Consider the following 19,036-nt stretch of genomic DNA (forward strand, 5'->3'; position numbering starts at 1 on the left):
ACAAGACAGAGTTACATAGGACAACACAGAGCTAAGGACTGAAAATAAGTTGTCCTAGCCACATAAAGTCCATCTGTGCAACCTAGTACAAAAAGTGCGACAAAAGACACGGTGTGTGAGTGTGTGTGTGTGTGTGTGTGTGTGTGTTTGTGTGTATTAGTTCGCTAACAGTTCAGTTTTGGGTGTTGAGAAGCCTGATGGCTTGAGGGAAGAATCTGTTGTACAGTCTGGTTGTGAGGGGACGAATGCTATAGTACCTTTTTCCAGATTGCAGGAGACTGAAGAGTGTGTGTGAGGGGTGTGTGGGGTCATCCACAATGCTGTTGATCTGCATGAACAGCCCATGACCCACATAATTGCTGTGGATGGGGCTGCACGGAGACATGGTCATTAGTGGACATGTAATTAGTGTGACATGGACATGGTCTGCTGTAAAATGGACATGACATTGACATGGTCTCCTGGAAAATATCCTAACCTGTTAGTTCCTCAGGAGCTCTTGGTTGCTTAATTCCACTAAACTACAAACTGTTGTAGAAAGGACATTATTTACATTTACAATATTTTTACAATAGTCTCCAGTCAAATGAGGTTCCTGGTTCCTCTGGTTCCAATTAAGGTTTTTTTCCACATATCACCTTACATAACTAAAATTCTTAGGTGTGTACTTTCAAGACTATTTATTGTTTCTCAATAAAAGATAAGAGCCTTTCCTCATACCTGAACACAAAAAAAAAAATCTTTTCAGCAACAGTTTTAAGTGCCCAGAAACCATGAGTAACCACCCACCTGTAAATCTAATAAAACTGTCTCTCACTACTTTGTCACATCATTAGTGAGCAAGGATGCATGAGGATCAGAAAGAAAAGCAGCACTGGTAAGAGATAGGTTTAATGTTCATTTCTTAGTTTACAGAATTATCATTATTATTTATATTCTAATATAAACTCTCTCAATTATAATCTTCACAATAAAGTAAAATTTTAAATTCTTTTATGTTTTAGGGCCAAAGAGGCCTGGGATGCTGCTCGGGAAACACCTATAATTACAGATGAGCAAAAGCCACGCAAGTGTTTAAGCTTCATCCAAATCATCACATGTACATTTGTTGGACTCCTGGTGTTTGGGCTTGCCTTCTTCAGCAAAGTAAGCCTTAATACAAACTAGAATATCAATTTTCTTGTTTGGTAGCCATATATTTTAAAGCATTTGAATACATGATTGTTATTTTTGTTTTCTTCATTATAGACATCTCTGTTGCTATTAATAAACCTCTGCAGCGACACGTCAACCACCATAAACAACAAAACTTATGCTCTCCTCTTCATCGGGTGCCTTCTAATTGCTCCAAGTGTTTTAATTCTGTTCAAAAGCCTTTGGAAAATTACTTTTAAGGATTCAAAATCCCCATCACTGCAAACATTATTATGGGTAAGTGCTGACCATAATCCGATTAGTTGTTGATCTTTCAACATTGTTAAGATTTTTAAATAAACAACATCTTCCTTGTTAATATTTTCAGTGTCACAAATTTATATCCAGTGTTTTCTTTAGACCAGTAATCGTACTTAAGCTTTACTTATTTACAATTAGAGAAGTTACTTCATTTCCACTCAATGAATTGCTTCATTAGAGATTTTACTGGCAGCCTGAGTTGCCAATACAATTCTGTAAATTGTCAGTGCTAAGAACAACTACGAATCATTTGACGATAAAGAACTGTAATATAATACATCTGATAAAATAGCACATAACCCATAATACATTTAGTTGACGCAAAATACAACTGAGTCGAAAGGTCTTGCACAATGGCAGTTCGGTGGCGAAGAGATATGGACGCAAAACGTCAAATGCTGTGATTTAGAACCTTGTGATTTAATGCAATAGTTTAGTGTAGTGTTAGAAGTAGTTGAATCAATACACATTAACTGCGGTGGCTCATTGGGTATGACTTTATGTCACAGATAAGAAAGTTGTGTGTTCAAGTCCCACTAAGCTTTGGCAAAGTTGTACATGAAATGAGCAAATGTAATAGTTATGTGCTCTTCTATACAGCATTAATATATTACTTACTATTAATATATACATTAATATAATTCTGTAAAATCAATATTATATCTAATTATATATGTCTACTTGTATATTCACTGTATTTCTGTAAAACATATATAAGGTAATGGCGTGTCATGTGAAATGACAAAAATACAAAAAGTGACAAATGAAAATGAAAATACAAATGAAAATGAAAATACCTTCAGCAGATGTCTGTCCCTAGTGGTGTAAACGCTAGTGCAGACCTGAAAGTGTAGTAAGCCAATTAAAAAAAAATCTTTTTGTATTGTTTATAAGGAATTCATTCCTACATATTTTGACTTCTGTTGTTTCGTGACTTCTGTTGAAACAAAGGCATGACTTATGTAATACTAAAATGCCGAGTGGTTTATGTTGCCAGGGAAATTCCAAATCAGAAAAGATTTTAACTCTTATCACAGTAGAATTTAACTCTAATTATAAGTATCAATTTAAAAAGAACTATTTCCTGAATCTCCTGTTGGTTCAGGAACTGTCAAATCTGGAGGACAACAAAGATTGTTTAAACATTTATTGGTTGAGTTTATGCAACAAAGTTTGCATGTTCTCCCAGCACTCAGGGGTTTTCCTCCAGCTACTCTAGTTACCTTCCCCAGTCCAAAGACATGTGTTGTAGGCTGATTGACATCTCTAAATAGTCTGTAGTGTGTAAATGGCTCTGTGATTGTGTGTGTTTGTGATAGACCGTCCAGGGTGTTGCCTGACTTGTTCCCCAAGTCTCTCCTTGTGTCCCTGTGTAGAATAAGCACTACAGAAAATGGATGGATGGATGGACCATAATACCGTTGCTGTGTATTATAATGTACCCTGCATTTAACTGAACTAATATTGTTCCCTTTGTCTGTGTTCAGATTGTTGCAGTGGAAACTTTGGTGGCTCTCGGATCTTCCATCCTTACCCTGGTCTCTATGCCCAGATTTGACGTCCTGACTAATGTGATGCTTCTGAATGGCATTAGTACATTATCAGCCATGCTGCAAGTCATCGGTAATGCAGTCGCACACGGAAGGAGGCGATTCATTTCAACTTCGTTAGCCGCTTTCATTTTCCTAATTGCAGGTCTTATCTTCTTTGCCATTAACTACAACAGACAGCAAGATGGAAACAAGGACATAGGGCTATTTGTGGGTTTAGCCATAGGAGGCACTTTCCTGGTCTCTTTGAACTGGTGGGAAAACTATGCCTTGCTTTTCAACATCGTCTTCTTCCAGAACACAACCCGGGACATCAAAAGGTCCCGAAACATTGTGAACATTGTGGCTAGCTTGGTGCGAATTGCTGTGACATCCATTGTCCTTGGAGCTTATGTGAAGCTCTCCGGACAGGACTGGTCATCAGTGCTGAATGTCAAAAAATTTACCAAAATCCTCGTCTTGAGCCTCTTTGCTATTCAGGTTCTATCTTCAGCTCTGTGTCGCTACATGGCTGTGGTTGCATGCAAAATGCACGCTGTGCGCCGGAGCTTCCTTATTCCCATGATCTTCACTTCTCCTGCCACGGTGGGGGCCTTCGCTCTGGCTATCTGGATTCCCTTTCTGTCGTACAAGCAGCAGGTAATAATAATAATAATAATAATAATAATAATAATAATAATAATAATAATAATAATTTGGGAATGAGGAATGAGTATGTAATTATCTCTAACAGCTATCTTAAACTAGCTATTAGGGCATCTTCTTTATGCATAAAGCCTGTTTTTACCACCAAGTTTTTTTCCTCACCTAGTTTATAGTTTTTATTTATAGTTTTTAGTAAATAGTGGTATCTTGCCAAACAACATACTTTTATGTATTTTGGAAGTTTGATAGTCTGCTTGAACACTTTTGAATTTCTGAAGCTTTCTCCCTCTCTCTCTCTCTCTCTCTCTCTCTCTCTCTCTCTCACACACACACACACAAAGACAAACACATACACATGGTTTTCTATTGTTTAATGTATAAAATTTCTTTTGTTTTAAAAGTGTTTTTTACTTTATATTTCCAGTTCAGTAACTCCACAGCCCACCCCATAGAATTTTCTGACTACTGTACCACCTTTGCGATTGTGCCAAAGCCAGGACTTGATGTTGTGAGACTGTTGATGAGTGATTTAACTCGTGGCATGTGTCACCATATGTCAGACAACAATACTTCAGTGGGATTTGGTCTGCTTGGATTGTCTCTGGTTAGCTGGTGGCTCGGTCTGGTGCTCTGCACACTCTACATCTGGTTCTTGAACATGGGACGTATTGCCAGGACGAAGGATCTGTTTGTGTGTGACATTTATGAAGCAGCGTTCATTGATCAGTCCATGCTCCTGAACACCAAGTTTGAGATTGTGCTTCAGCCAAAACAAACCAGGTAGTTAAATGTGTGCTTAATATAGGACAGTTCATATTGATGTATATCATCATCTGGAATTAACATTCCTACATGTTCATTAATAGGGAACAGGAGAAGGTGACCATCTACCTCTGTGCAACCATGTGGCACGAGACTGCAGATGAAATGCTGAAGATGATCATCTCGATGTTCAGGTATTCTGATGGTGAAAAAGACCTTTTACTTGAGAACTTCACAGATCAATCTTAAATGAATGGTTTCTCTATTTCATGCAGGCTGGACAAATTCCGACCAAAGAAAAACCAATTTAACGACGTTGTTTTTGAGTCTCACATTTATTTCGACGATGCTTTTCTGACCAAAGACAACAAGCGATGTGTCAACGAGTATGCAGAGATCCTGGTGGAAGTCATCAGAGAAGTTTATCTGTAAGTGAATATGCAAACAAGCTGCAAAAAAATATTGAACCATATACCATAAAATACATAATATAATAGACAGATACTAAAATACTAATATATTGTATATAAAGATGTATAGTTTAACCTGAAATATAAATGTAAAATGTGTGTGTGTCCTGATTATATACAGCATATTCACAGAAGATAGCAAAAGTGTATTTAAGAACAGAAAGCAGCTTCCAGACCAGAAAATCTTCCAGACGCCGTATGGCTGCCGGCTGCAGTACACACTTCCTCACGGCAACTTGCTGTTTGTTCATTTCAAGGACAAACGCCAGATCCGCCACAAAAAGAGATGGTCTCAGGTGAGCTGCTGTAGATACTGTTGTGAAAAACTTTACAAAATTGTAATCACAGAAATCTCTTTGTCTTCATCATCCAAACCAGTGAATGAATAATCTTTCATAATGGTATTGTATATATGTGTATATACACTCACTGGCCACTTTATTAGGTACACCTAGTATCGGTGTGGTCTTCTGCTGCTGTAGCCCATCTGCCGCAAGGTTCGGCGTGTTGTGCGTTCAGAGATGCTCTTCTGCATACTTCGCTTGTAACGAGTGGTTATTTGAGTTACTGTTGCCTTTCTATCAGCTCAAACCAGTCTGGCCATTTTCCTCCGACCTCTGGCATCAACAAGGCATTTGCGCCCACAGAACTGCCGCTCACTGGATATTTTCTCTTTTTCGGACCATTCTCTGTAAACCCTAGAGATGGTTGTGCGTGAAAATCCCAGTAGATCAGCAGTTTCTGAAATACTCAGACCAGCCCGTCTGGCACCAACAACCATGGCACGTTCAAAGTCACTTAAATCACCTTTCTTCCCCATTCTGATGCTCGGTTTGAACTGCAGCAGATCGTCTTGACCATGTCTACATGCCTAAATGCATTGCATTGCTGCCATGTGATTGGCTGATTAGATATTTGCGTTAACGAGCAGGTTAACGACAGGTGTACCTAATAAAGTGGCCGGTGGGTGAGTGTGTGTGTGTGTGTGTGTATATATATATATATATATATATATATATATATATATATATATATATATATATATATATATATATATATATTCATTCATTCATTCATTCATTCATTTTCTACCGCTTATCCGAACTACCTCGGGTCACGGGGAGCCTGTGCCTATCTCAGGCGTCATCGGGCATCAAGGCAGGATACACCCTGGACGGAGTGCCAACCCATCACAGATATATATATATATATATATATATATATATATATATATATATATATATATATATATATATGTATATATAGACATATATATCTTTTAGATCCAGCCCTGGTGCCTTCCTACTAGGCATAGATTGAATAGCTGCAAAGATCTCTTCTTTTGTTAGAGGGGTATTGAGAAAGGCCTGGTCCTCGTCTGAAATTGAGGGTAAGGATATCTTATCCAAAAATGTATCAGGGTCTTGGGGTGCACAAGAGGAGGTGTACAAATTCTCATAGAAGTCTTTAAAACTGGAGTTTATTTTAGCTGGATCATATGAAATTATTCCCTCAGCAGTTTTGATGGCCTTAATGGACCTTTCAGCTTGTTTGCAGTTAAGTTGGTTTGCTAAGAGGTGATTAGGTTTGCTCGCATATTGATAAAACCTTTTCCTGCTAAACATTATTAATTTTTGTACATGTTCTGAATCGTTCAAGTTTAATTTAGATCTGGCACCGGTCAACAGATTCCAGTTGTATTGTGTGGGTGAAGTTTTATGAATCAGTTCCAATCTTTTGACCTCTTCTCCTAATTTTTTCCTGTTCTCTGCCTTTTGTTTTTTATGCCAAGTAGTAAAAGAGATAATGCTAGTTTACATCATTGTACTGTAATGTAACAATAATGATGTAAACTAGCTTGATGTCGGATGTTGGATGTCTTCCATTATGGTTGGAGTCAAGGGCAAGCCATAGGCACATACATATACTTAACAACTATAAGTATGCTGAAAGTTTATCTATTTTCTTACAAGGTCATTTTAAAGCACTGATTCCATTTCTTTCCACTAAAGATCATGTACATGTACTACCTGCTTGGCTGGAGGCTGCACAAGAACTACTATCAGATGTTCAAGCAAGGGGATACGCATTTGGCAAATGTTGAAGATCAACTAAAAGTGAGTGTGATTATCCTAAAGGATTTGCTTTACTGCCTCGTAGCTTAGAATTTCATGACCTAGAATTTATTTTTTCTTCCAGAAAGCCAAGGAGAACACATACCTTCTGGCTCTAGATGGAGACACAGATTTCCAGCCTTCTGCCGTCATGCTTTTGGTGGATCGGCTCAGGTTGTACCCTGAAGTGGGAGCTGCGTGTGGCAGGATCAATCCCACTGGCACAGGTGATTAATAACACGTTTTATTGAAGTACAAAAGTGAAGAAAAAAGAAATAGCTTACGCATTTATTTGAAGTACTCCATTTAAGTCGAGTATGCAATGTTCACAAAGGAACTAGCCTCTGTGTTTTTAGTTTTTGTTTAATATTGATGTGTTTCTGAATTTGTTTACAATTTGTTTTGCAGGTCCGATGGTGTGGTATCAGAAATTTGAGTATGCTGTGGGTCACTGGCTCCAGAAAACAGCAGAGCATGTGTTCGGATCTGTGTTGTGCAGCCCGGGCTGTTTCAGCCTGATGCGTGCAGAAGCACTCATGAGTGACAATGTCATGAAGAGATACACAACCAAAGCGACTGAGGCGTCCCATTATCTACAGTATGACCAGGGTGAGTGGCAAAGAGCAAAGACAAAATAGATGAGAAAAAAAATGACATTAATCACTGTACATACTCTTAATACTTATATATGTAGTGTATATCCACATGCAGCTTGTATGTTCTTCCTCTGTGTTTACAGGTGAAGACCGCTGGCTGTGCACACTGCTCCTGCAGCAGGGATGGCGAGTGGAGTACAACGCTGCCTCTGACTCGTACACTAATGCGCCACAGGAGTTCAAGGAGTTTTACAACCAGCGGAGGCGCTGGGGTCCGTCCACCATGGCCAACACTCTGGATCTTCTTTCCAGTGGTACTCTCACTGCACAACTCAACAAGTCCATATCACGGCCCTACATTCTGTACCAGACTTTCACCATGGCCTCCTCGATCTTGGGGCCAGCTACGGTCTGCCTCATGATTGCAGGTGAGAGTTAAGATGTTCTTGAGATGCTCAGATGTGTTTCACTGTTTTCGTTTAAGCGTATTTCAAAATGTATTGTGCAAATTGAGAGTACGAAAAACTGGCTTTGGGTCTAGTAAAGGAATGCTATTTAGGCACTGATTTTTGCGCTACTGATAAAAAAGGTTTGTGAGTTTAAATCCCTGATCCTGCTAAACGGAAACGTATTGATATACATGCTGCTTTATGTGGAATTACTTAGTCACTATATGTTAGTGTTAAACCTCAGAAAAGGGCTTTATACTTGAACAGCCAACAATCCTACAATCAATTTGCCCATCAATTGATTTTTTCTTTTTGATTTTTTTAATTTCACTGGTTTTATTTGATGTTATTACATTAAACTGTACATTTTATGTTGCTATTAGTCTGAACAATCTAGAAAAGCAGATGTTCATGTAGAGTGCTCTGTGTGTGTACTTGTGTGTGTGTGTGCTTTAGAATAATTCACACAATTATTTCTTATGTTAAATTCACTTGTCTTTTCAACAGGATGCCTTAAATTTGTCCTAAATATAAACGCAAACATTGGACTTTTAATAGCAATTGTTCCTCCTTTAATCTACTTGATTCTCTGCTATTATCTTGGACAAGCAAAATCAGACCTGCAAATTACCATTGCTGCAATCATGAGCATAATTTATGCTTTTCTGATGACAGCATCCATATTATCTATTGTAGGTAGGTAAAGTTTTCTGTGCTTTTCTTTCTAATAATGGCTTTGGGATATTTAGTACTTTTATTAAGACCATGTTAAAGACTAAAGTATTAAAAAATGATGAGGGTGAAGAGCAACTTACATTTATCTCATTTATACAGCCGAGCAATTGAGTGCTTAGGGGCCCAGGAATGGCAACTTGGGGGCCCTGGGGTTCAAACTCAAAATCTTCCGAGTAGTAGTTCAACACTTTAACCACTAAGCTACCACTACTTCTTCTAATGATGAAGACCTTTATACCAGTGTAGCAATGACAAAATACATGAAGTATTTCCGGTTCAAGAAGAAATATCCTTCAAATAACCGAACAAATCCTTCTTAAACATTTTATACTCATTTTACCTCTTTGTAATTTAAACAGGGTTTTACTTTAAATGTAAATTAAAACTGAGAACTGAGTATCACCCAAATGGCTGGGTGATACTATTGTCATCTGATACTATTGTCTAGCCAGATGTCTTTAAATGGTAATCATATTATGAACACCTTGACTTAGTCTTGTTACAGGTGTTATAACCCTAATAGTCGGGTGATACTATTGTTTAAATGTTAATCACGGTCAAGCACACTCTTTAAGGGACGACGCTTGATGTCCTGCTGCAACTCCCATACTAACAATTGATTAATATTATAACACTAAAGCGTTCTAACATGTTCCTCTATAGTATTTAAGCCTTTTTGATAATGAGCGCTTTCTGAAGTGTATCTTGTAGTGGAATCTGAGTTCAGACAGTCTGTAATTTCTTACACCTTGTACCAAGTTTCAAACACACATTGCTATGTATTTTTAACATGCATTGTATGTCCTTTAGTTTATCTTCATGTTCAGTGTTTCATTTTATTGTTATGTTTTGTCACATCCCTCCATTGAAATAACTATACTTAGCTAGTTTAGGAATAAAGGTGACTGAGTTTATTTGCTAAAATATATTATTTCTCCACACTAAATAAATGTTACTCTGAAATAATACAGTATGTAAAAAACATTGTGATTAACAATTTAACTCTTCATCTGTGCATGTGTTCAGCGGACATGGTACAGCAGGGGACTTTTGTAACCCCAGCCGGATTATTCTTCGTTGGCATATTGATCTTGTACACTATCACAGCTCTTCTTCATCCTCATGAGTTCCAGCTTATCATCTATGGACTCCTTTACATGATTTGCATACCAAGTGGTTACCTGCTGCTGGCAATTTATTCCATGGTCAACATGAATAACGTGTCATGGGGCACTCGTGAAACTGCCAACCAGGGCAGTGGACCTGACCAGACCATAACGAAAAATGTCAAGTGTCAGAAGCTGTTAAAATTATGCGGCTACAATCTGGAGATTCAACTGAACAAAGAGGAAAAAGTGACTGCCGTACCGGAGATCGCACCTCAAGCCACACCTTTAAAAGAGGAAAGCAAAGAGGTCACTCAACCCAAAAAACAGTAAGATACCTAAACTATTATGTGAACATTCTGATGGCTACGTAAACTGTTAAACCTTTAAAATTATTTATTTCATAAATAGAGGAAATGGTGCACACTAAATTAAAAAACCTTGCTTTCACAGACAAGTACCTCTCGAGAACAACAGATGTAAGTAAACAAACAATTTGACTATCATTAGTATATATCCATTACTCTAAATATGTATATGGTAAAACAGATTATTAACAAAGATTTCCTTCATAGTTTTTCTAGAGCAGTTGTCAGATAGGTCTGGTGAACTGTCCCTAACTGAGCAAAAACTTAATGAGGTGGGTATCATCACCATTATTTATTTATTTGTTTGTTTGTTTGTTTGTATGTTTGTTTGTTTGTTTTTGATTGATTGTTTGTTTTAAGACTACTCAATATTTCATACAATATTCTGTGAACTGTAAATTTAGGTTTTGCCTCAAATTCACAGCAGGATTGTGCAAAAAAAGGAGAGAATTTAAGTATAAAGTATAAATAATAAAGTACAAAATTTTTCTTCTTTTCAAAATAGATATGAATAATTACCCAAATTATCTGCTAATAGAACAACAAATTTTAAGCAATATATTAGTAAACATGTATAGGAATAGGTTTAATAATATGGTTATTATTATATTATAATAAAAAAATACTAGATACATTTCATTTCATTTAACATATCCCTACTTGCTAAGAGATCTTATTTTTTGCAATGCTTTGGCCATACACTTTGGGTCATTTTTCTGTTTGGAAGGTAAACCAGAACTAAAATAACAGTCTGCCACTCAGACTACAACCTCTAAGCCTGGTTTGTCCAATTTGGTTTGTGTGGATTTTTAGGAAATTGTATTTGTGATTTCACACATGCATAGCACCTGTATCCCTGTACTGCTCAAGCCTGTTGTTTCTTATTTTGGCTTTTTCTTATTCTTTATTTTCATTTTTCTGTGAAAAAACTAGACCCCAGAATGTACTTACAGAATATTATAATCTGTTATTGCATTAGGCAGAAGAAAACTTTTGGATGGACCTTATTGAGCAGTACTTAAAACCATTAGAGTCTGATAAAAAAAAGGAGGAAAGAATCAAAGAAGATCTGAAAGACCTACGCAATAAGGTTGGTTAGTCTAATAAATAATAATACTAATACTAATAAATAGTTGATAAACAGTAAGATTTATGCCTATCAGAGATGACAATAGTAGGGATAATTAAGTAATGAACTCACACAGCGATCTTGTCTAATAATCTTCTCTAAATTTTCAGGCAACGTTTGTGTTTTTTATCTGTAATGCCCTGTGGCTTGTGGCTACTTTTTTTCTGCAAGCCATTGGCAGCACAGTGACCATCAGGATCCCTAAAGTTTTTGCCAATGGAACTGTTGACCCATATGGAAGTATATTTATCGATCCTATTGGACTGATGTTCCTCTTAAGTTTTGCAGTTCTCCTTCTTATCCAGTTTTGTGCAATGCTGTGGCACAGGTACCTAAAACATGAAGTTTGTGTTGCATTTCATTTAAAGGTGCTCTGAATGATTACTATTTGTATGTTATTGATGTGTGTTTCTTCCTCTTTAGAATCCAGACTGTAATACACTTCATTGCTTACACTGGGACTGAGTCTGCGACTAACAGGAGGGTGAAAAAACAATCTGTGGCACTGATCACTGAAGTCACTGATGAAAATGTGAATAGTTTTTTTGTTTGTTTGCTTGTTTGTTTCAACTTTATTCTTCAGTGTAATTGCTAGAATTATTAATGCCTTGAAATCATTTCATGTTTAATATGTATTTGTTAACCATGATGACAAACACGTTTACTAACTTCAAGGTTCATTTTCTCTTTAGAATTTTCTATAGGAGAAAACTTGATCTAAAGAGTGGATGATCTAAAAGATGAGCTGTGATGGAAAACTTTGCCACAGCACACAAGCCTGGGAAACCTAAGAATCCACAAGCCTGGGAATCCGGGAAATACCTGCTTATTGGAAAAGAAAGGATTGTAACCACAGTACTGTTAGACCTTTTGAGTTTAAGTTTGTTTACTTAATCTTATTTTTAGTTTTAAAAATGTTGTTAATGTTCATTTATAATTAGAATTATTTCATGATTTTTTTTTATAGAAAAACTGTCATACATGTCATCTGATTCATGTCTTTTCTTAGTTAATGGTGCTTGCAAAGCAACTTATTACTATTGTGCTGGACAAAACTTCGGCGCGTAACTTGTCCCGCAGCTTTTGTCCTAGACCCATGAATGATGTGTCAAATCGACCGGGTCATTGAGGAGAGGTGTGCTATGACTTTTATAAGTGATCTGAGTACCGGTACTTTCGGTACCGGGTCTCAAAATGGCCTTTTTTCCCATAGACTCCCATTATAAACTTTGGAGGTTTATAACTCGGCAAGCTTTCGAACTATCTACACCAAACTCGGCCGCAGCCCCGCCCCCAAAATAGGCAAAATCAAAAAACTTTTTACAACATGGACATGTGACATATCAAAACACTCACAACAATGAGAACTTCCTCACGAGTATTTTGATGATGTCATGTGATGTCACGTGATGTCAAGTGAAAATAAAAAATTAGCACAACATGGACATGTGACATATCAAAACACTCAGCACAATGAGGAAAACTCCCTCAAGAGTATTCAGTATTCAGACGTCACATACTCATCTCGACTAGCCTCCGGGATTTGCCACGTGCAAGCACCATTCACATTTTCTTCAGGAAATGTACGTTCTAGTTGTGTATTAAAATTGTGTAGCTTCTCTGTCTAATGAGACACATACATAATCTGTAATTAATAATTACATGTTTATATCCGTATAAAATTATGTCCAAGTAAAAACTATTTATATTAACTTACTTTTATTTAGACATTTACCTTAATCACAATGGTCTCTTCTTCTCTCATCCAGCCAATGACTGTATGCTACATGTCAATGGAATATGTATCCAAAGCCTACCTCATTAAAATGTGAAAATATGCACTTTTAAATTACATATACTGTAATGTTTTGTGCTTGAGTTTCTTCCAAGTTTCTTTGGGGTTGTCTGAAGTTATGGATAGCCAAGGAAGGCTTTGTTTTTTTACTGGTATTTGGGGCAAAAAAATAAGCATCGTATGATCAGTTTTCTCTATGTAGGTAGCGGCCGCTTAAAGCTGGGGAAAGTGTCCTTGTTTCTCTAGTATATTTGTGGTTGTGGAGCTGTAACCATGGGAAGCCCAGGATGGGGTGCTGGGTGGATAAAGCTATAAGCTCAAAGTTAGTAAATGGTGATATTAAGATGCACCAAATGGCAGAGTTAGAAACCAGGAACAGGCAGGGTCAAACCACGCAAGGCAGGAACAAGGGGGAATAAAATAGCTGCTGCCCCAGGAGTGCTTTCCCAAGATGATCATTAAAGTGACATGCCGACAGTTAAAATAAAAAAAAACAAAAATCTCTCTTCAACCATTTAAAATGAAAAATAAAAGACTTTCAAATGACATGAGCCAATCTTTTATTCACAATAAAACAGAACAAATGTGTAAATGGAAAAATTACTTTTATCCACTAAATGAGCTCATTTCAAATTTGATGCCAGCTACAGGTTTTAAAAATAAGTTGGCATGGGGGCAATAAATGTCTGAAAAAATGAGAAATTTTGAAAAGATACAGCTGGGAGAACATCTAGCAACTAATTAAGTTAATTGATATCAGGTTTGTAACATGATTAGCTACTGTATAAAAGAGAGGCAGAGTCTCTCAGAAGTAAAGATAGGAAGAGGCTCTCCAATCTGTGAAAGAGTGCATAAAAAGATTGTGGAATACTTTAAAAACAACGTTCCTCAACATCAAATTGAAAAGGCTTTGCAAATCTCATCACCTACAGGGCATAACATCATCAAAAGAAGAGAGAAACTGGAGAAATCAAGGCTGAAGACCTTTATTGGATGCTCATGGTCTTTGGGCCCTCGGACAACACTGCATCACTCATCAGCACGATTGTGTCAATGACATTAATAAATGGACGCAGGATTACTTCCAGAAACCACTGTCGGTAAACCCAACCTGACCTGCCATCTGCAAATGAGAACTAAATGTCTATCATGCAAATAAAAAGGACATACGTGAACATGGTCCAGAAGCACCATTGTGTCCTATGCACATGATTTACTGAAGCTGTGTGTGGTCTGCAGCTTTGCAGTCACTGTCCATTAAAGTTTATTCCCATTGCACTGGTGAAATAAAACACCAGTGCACTGGTAAAAGTTGTTAAGAGTGTTTAATGAGATCAGGGAAGACAAATTTGAATCATGGAGTAGAATCAAATAGGGAAAAGGCCAACACAAACATGCAAGTCAAGAAAAGTGCAAAAGTCCATAATGTCAATTACTGAACAAACAAGGCCTGGTAAGACCACAGACAGTGGTCAAACTGAGAATTGCTTCCTACTTTAGGGGTCCCCACAATGAATCATCTGTTTCCACCCAGCTCTATCCTCGGCAGTCTCTACTTTCGTACCAATTACCTCCATGTCTTCTTTTAACACATCCATGTATCTCCTCTTTGGCCTGCCTCCTGACCTGGCAGCTCCATCTCCAACATCCTTCTACCAATATGACCACTCTCCATCCACTGCACATGTCCAAACCATTTCAATCTAGCCTATCTAACCTTGTCCCCAAAACACCCAACCTGAGCTGAACCTCAACATCCTCACCTCTGCCACCTCCATACAGCATAGCTGGTCTCATTACTGTCTTATATAGCTTTCCTTTGATTCTTCTGTCACCGAACACTCCTGTCACGTTTCCCCACCCACTCCAACCCGCCTGCACTTTTTCACTGGATGGTTGACCCCCAAAGACTTAAACTCCTGGTTGACCTCAGCCCCTTTTGACCTCAATGTTCTACTTCCCTCGCTCTCATTCTAACACATGTATTCTGTCTTACTTATACTGACATTCATTCCTTATCTTTCCAGAGCAGACCTCCACCTTTCCAGTTATTCCTCCACCTGCTTACTTCACTCACTACAAATCACAATGTTTTCTGCAAACATCACTGTCCACAAAGGTTCCTGTCTGACTTCACCTGTCAACTGGTCCATCGCCATAGCAAACAAGAAGGGACTCAAAGCTGATCCTTGATGTAGCCCCACCTCCACCATGAACTCCTCTGTCTGCCCTATAGCACATCTCACTGCTGTCATACTCCTCTCGTACATATCCTGAACTACTCTGACAGCCATCCTCATACAGTACCATAGTTCCTCTCTCAACACCTTCTCATACTCTTTCTCTAAATCCACAAAGATGGAGTGCAGAAGCATGCAAATGGTCCTTCTGGCTATCTCTGTACTTCTCCATTAACATTCTCAGAACACAAATTGAATCGGTAGTGCTCTTTCTGGGCATGAAGCCATAGCCATGCTGCAGCTCACAAATATCCACTTCCTTTCTTCCAAGCTTCCATTATTCTTTCACATAGCTTTATTGTATGGCTCATCCACTTTATACCTCTGTAGTTGTTACAACTCTGCACATCACCCTTGTTCTTAAAGATCGGCTCTAGATAACTTTTCCTTCATTCCTCAGCCATCTTCTCACTCTCTAAAATCCTGTTAAACAATCTAGATAGAAACTCCACTGCTGTCTCTCCTAGACATCTCCATGTCATCTGGACCAACAGCCTTTCCAATCTTGATTCACCTCAGACTCTTCCTCACCTCATCATTTCTAATCTTTGCTATTTCCTAATCTATATTATTCAACTCTTCCTCCAGTCTTTCCCTCTCATTTTCCTCGTTCATCAGATCCTAAAAATATTCCTTCCAGCTTCTCTGCACACTCTCCTCACTTGATAGTACCTACACTTCTGCTGCAGTAATCTGGAAGCTCTTCCTAACCACCCTAAGCCTGTCTCAGCTTCTGTCCGAATTCCTCACGACTTCCACCACTTGGTCTTCTATTCTATCTTTCTCCTCTTCTTCCTGACCACCAGAGACATCTTACACATCAACATGCGATGCTGTCTGGCTACACTCTCTCCTACCATCACTTTGTCTACATAGAATGCAGTCTACCTGCATACTCCTACCTCCACTCTTATATGTAACTCTATGTTCCTCTGTCTTCTGGAAATAAGTGTAAACTACAGCCATTTGAAGATTTTGACAGGAAGAAATTAGTGTTGGGTCCATGGTGAATTTCAGAGTTAACCATTAGTTCCTCAGGAGCTCTCGGTTGCACTTTCTTATATGCTTTCGGCTCCCCTCAACCAGCATTGGCCTCGGCCAAGGCCGCTGTTGGAACAACAATTCCCCTGGAAGAGCACTGCAGCGAGACGCTCTTGCGTTCCTCCCCCCACTTCCACAGACACCTGCTGATTGTTGACTCTGTCTGGGACCTGATCAAGGCTGTCTCCATGGCAACTTGCTATGTATCGCTATGACAATCTTGCGGACTGAGGCACCTATATTTGATGCCGGCAGCAGCGACTCTCCAGGCCTACACATTTACATACATACACAAACATGCACATATATAAAGATACAGTATGCATTCACCCCCCACCCCCATCCCATGCCTTCGCTGCTTTGCACCGCCAGTCTGACAAGCGGGTCGGTGACCGGCGCTGAGAATTACTGCAGGACTGGATGGCTGCTTGCCTGTGCTGGATTACCTCCACCCCCAACTCCCCTCCTCTGTTGCAAGTCGTGTGTTTACGGTGTACTGATTATGTGCTTATGTTGCTGAGGTGTTTTTTCTGTTCCCACACTGTACTCCCCACCGGAGCATAGTCTGGGGGTTGTTTTTTTTTCTCCTCCCTTCCCTCATGTTATGCTGTATTTCTTTTTCACATCCCCTGTCAACCCCCTCCCCCCCACCACCGTCATATTGTATGTATGGACAGGTTGATGGCTAATTTCGCTGGTACAGTTCAGTGACAATAAAGGCTACTACTATTCTAACCTGTTGTAGAAATGACATTATTTACATTTACATTATTTATTTTTATTCTTATTTCTTCTTATTTTTATTTATTTTTTTTCTCTTCAGTTTCTATACTTCTGTAAAGCTGCTTTGAGACAATGTGAATTGTTAAATGCGCTATACAAATAAATTGAATTTCCATAAGTTTAGCAAAGTCCACCACCATCTGTACTTCTAGGTTATTTCCTTAACACCACACCTTCCCATCACCTCCTCATCACCTCTGTCCACCTCCTCAACATGCCCGTTGAAGTCTGCTCCAATCACTACTCTCTCCCATCTGAGAATACACTCCATCACCCCATCTAACTCACTCCAGAATCTCTCCTTCTCTTCTAACTCACTTTGCTGGTATAGTAATCCTGCAATGGTTTGAAAAGGTTCATCTGTGACTATTCAAACCTTTCTCATATATGGGCTCCACCGCTAAATACATTTCATCATTGCACAGCCCATGTGGATGAGTTGCTCACAGTGAGGATAGTAATGAATGTGGTTCAAAAATAAAAGACCACTGAAATTAATAAACATCATACTGAAACAGATAAAAAAAAAAAAATGTAATGCATTTAATGAATATAGCATGAGTCTGTCATAAGCGTGAAACCGGTTAGATCCAAGTGCAGGTTTATTTGCAAAATCCAAAAACAGGCAAGGGTCAAAACACCAGGCAAACAGCAACAACAAAGGAAATCCAAAAGCAGTAGTCAATAATCCAGGCATAGGTCAGGGCAGGTAGCAAACAATCACAAACACGAAAAACAGGCAGGGTCAAAAACGAGACAATAAACAGAACAGAGAAATACGCTCGGTATGCAGACAGGCTAACAATACTTCACGTCATACGAGCGTTCTGAGTGAGCTTAAATAGACCAGGTGATTACAAACAGGAAACAGGTGTGCTGAGTTGGTGGTGAAATGGATTGTGGGAATTAGAGTCCTGATGGTAAAGTGCAGCAAATTCTCTGCAGGCCAGCAGAGGGAGCCCTCATAACAGAGTCATTGTGTATGAACATAGGGGGCACGGTGGCTTAGTGGTTAGCACGTTCGCCTCACACATCCAGGGTTGGGGTTCGATTCCCGCCTCCGCCTTGTGTGTGTGGAGTTTGCATGTTCTCCCCGTGCCTTGGGGGTTTCCTCCGGGTACTCCGGTTTCCTCCCCCAGTCCAAAGACATGCATGGTAGGTTGATTGGCATCTCTAGAAAATTGTCCGTAGTGTGTGATTGCGTGAGTGAATGAGAGTGTGTGTGTGCCCTGTGATGGGTTGGCACTCCGTCCAGGGTGTATCCTGCCTTGATGCCCGATGATGCCTGAGATCCCCGTGATAAGCGGTAGAAGATGAATGAATGAATGAATGAATGTGTATGAACATATTATTCTTTACGATAATTATCCCAAAGGGATAATTTTCTCAAATCTGACAAAAGGATATAATTAATTACCTATGCTCTCTGACGATACTAGGAGGGGCACTGTGCAGTTTAATTGGTCACCGCCTATGAATATATCTGTCAGTGGTGTGCCACCTTGTCACTTTGTCACTGAACAAGTATGCATGAAGGTCTGAGTGAAAAAAAGCACAGGTAAGAATTCAGTCTCATCTTTCTTTCTTGTCTTTTCATTTTCAATTAATTTCTGTTTATATTTAAAAACTAGCTTTGTATCTATTTGTTCATGAGTATTATTGTAATAATGAACAGAAAAATCAGTAAAATGGCAAAATTTATTTTAAAACAGAAGATTTTATGTTCTGGTATTTTGTAGGGCCAGGCAGGCCTGGGATGCTGCACGGGAAACACCTATTATTACAGATGAGCTAAAAC

At 38.7% G+C, this 19,036-nt stretch overlaps 1 protein-coding gene across 1 annotated transcript; it reads left to right on the plus strand.

Moving 5' to 3' along the window:
- Positions 1 to 760: 760 nt before the first annotated feature.
- On the plus strand, positions 761 to 13,220 carry LOC132841828 (chitin synthase chs-2-like). The gene is made up of 20 exons (XM_060864382.1): positions 761 to 877; positions 1,005 to 1,146; positions 1,249 to 1,431; positions 2,943 to 3,644; positions 4,075 to 4,430; positions 4,517 to 4,606; positions 4,688 to 4,840; positions 5,004 to 5,178; positions 6,895 to 6,999; positions 7,082 to 7,223; positions 7,405 to 7,605; positions 7,736 to 8,020; positions 8,549 to 8,737; positions 9,803 to 10,211; positions 10,336 to 10,361; positions 10,458 to 10,522; positions 11,230 to 11,340; positions 11,490 to 11,707; positions 11,803 to 11,911; positions 12,072 to 13,220. The coding sequence occupies exons 1-20, from the start codon at positions 846 to 848 to the stop codon at positions 12,081 to 12,083; spliced, it is 3,705 nt and encodes a 1,234-aa protein (XP_060720365.1). The 5' UTR covers positions 761 to 845; the 3' UTR covers positions 12,084 to 13,220.
- Positions 13,221 to 19,036: the final 5,816 nt, after the last annotated feature.

Source organism: Tachysurus vachellii, chromosome 2 (genome assembly GCF_030014155.1).
Source record: "Tachysurus vachellii isolate PV-2020 chromosome 2, HZAU_Pvac_v1, whole genome shotgun sequence".
Classification (NCBI taxonomy): Eukaryota; Metazoa; Chordata; class Actinopteri; order Siluriformes; family Bagridae; genus Tachysurus; species Tachysurus vachellii.

Bases quoted from the DNA above. Each gene is read 5' to 3' on its own strand.
- LOC132841828 (XM_060864382.1), top strand. From the start codon at position 846: ATGCATGAGGATCAGAAAGAAAAGCAGCACTG. The intron at 4,431-4,516 runs GTAGTTAAATGT...GTTCATTAATAG, and splicing joins CTTCAGCCAAAACAAACCAG to GGAACAGGAGAAGGTGACCA. The intron at 11,708-11,802 runs GTACCTAAAACA...CTTCCTCTTTAG, and splicing joins TGTGCAATGCTGTGGCACAG to AATCCAGACTGTAATACACT.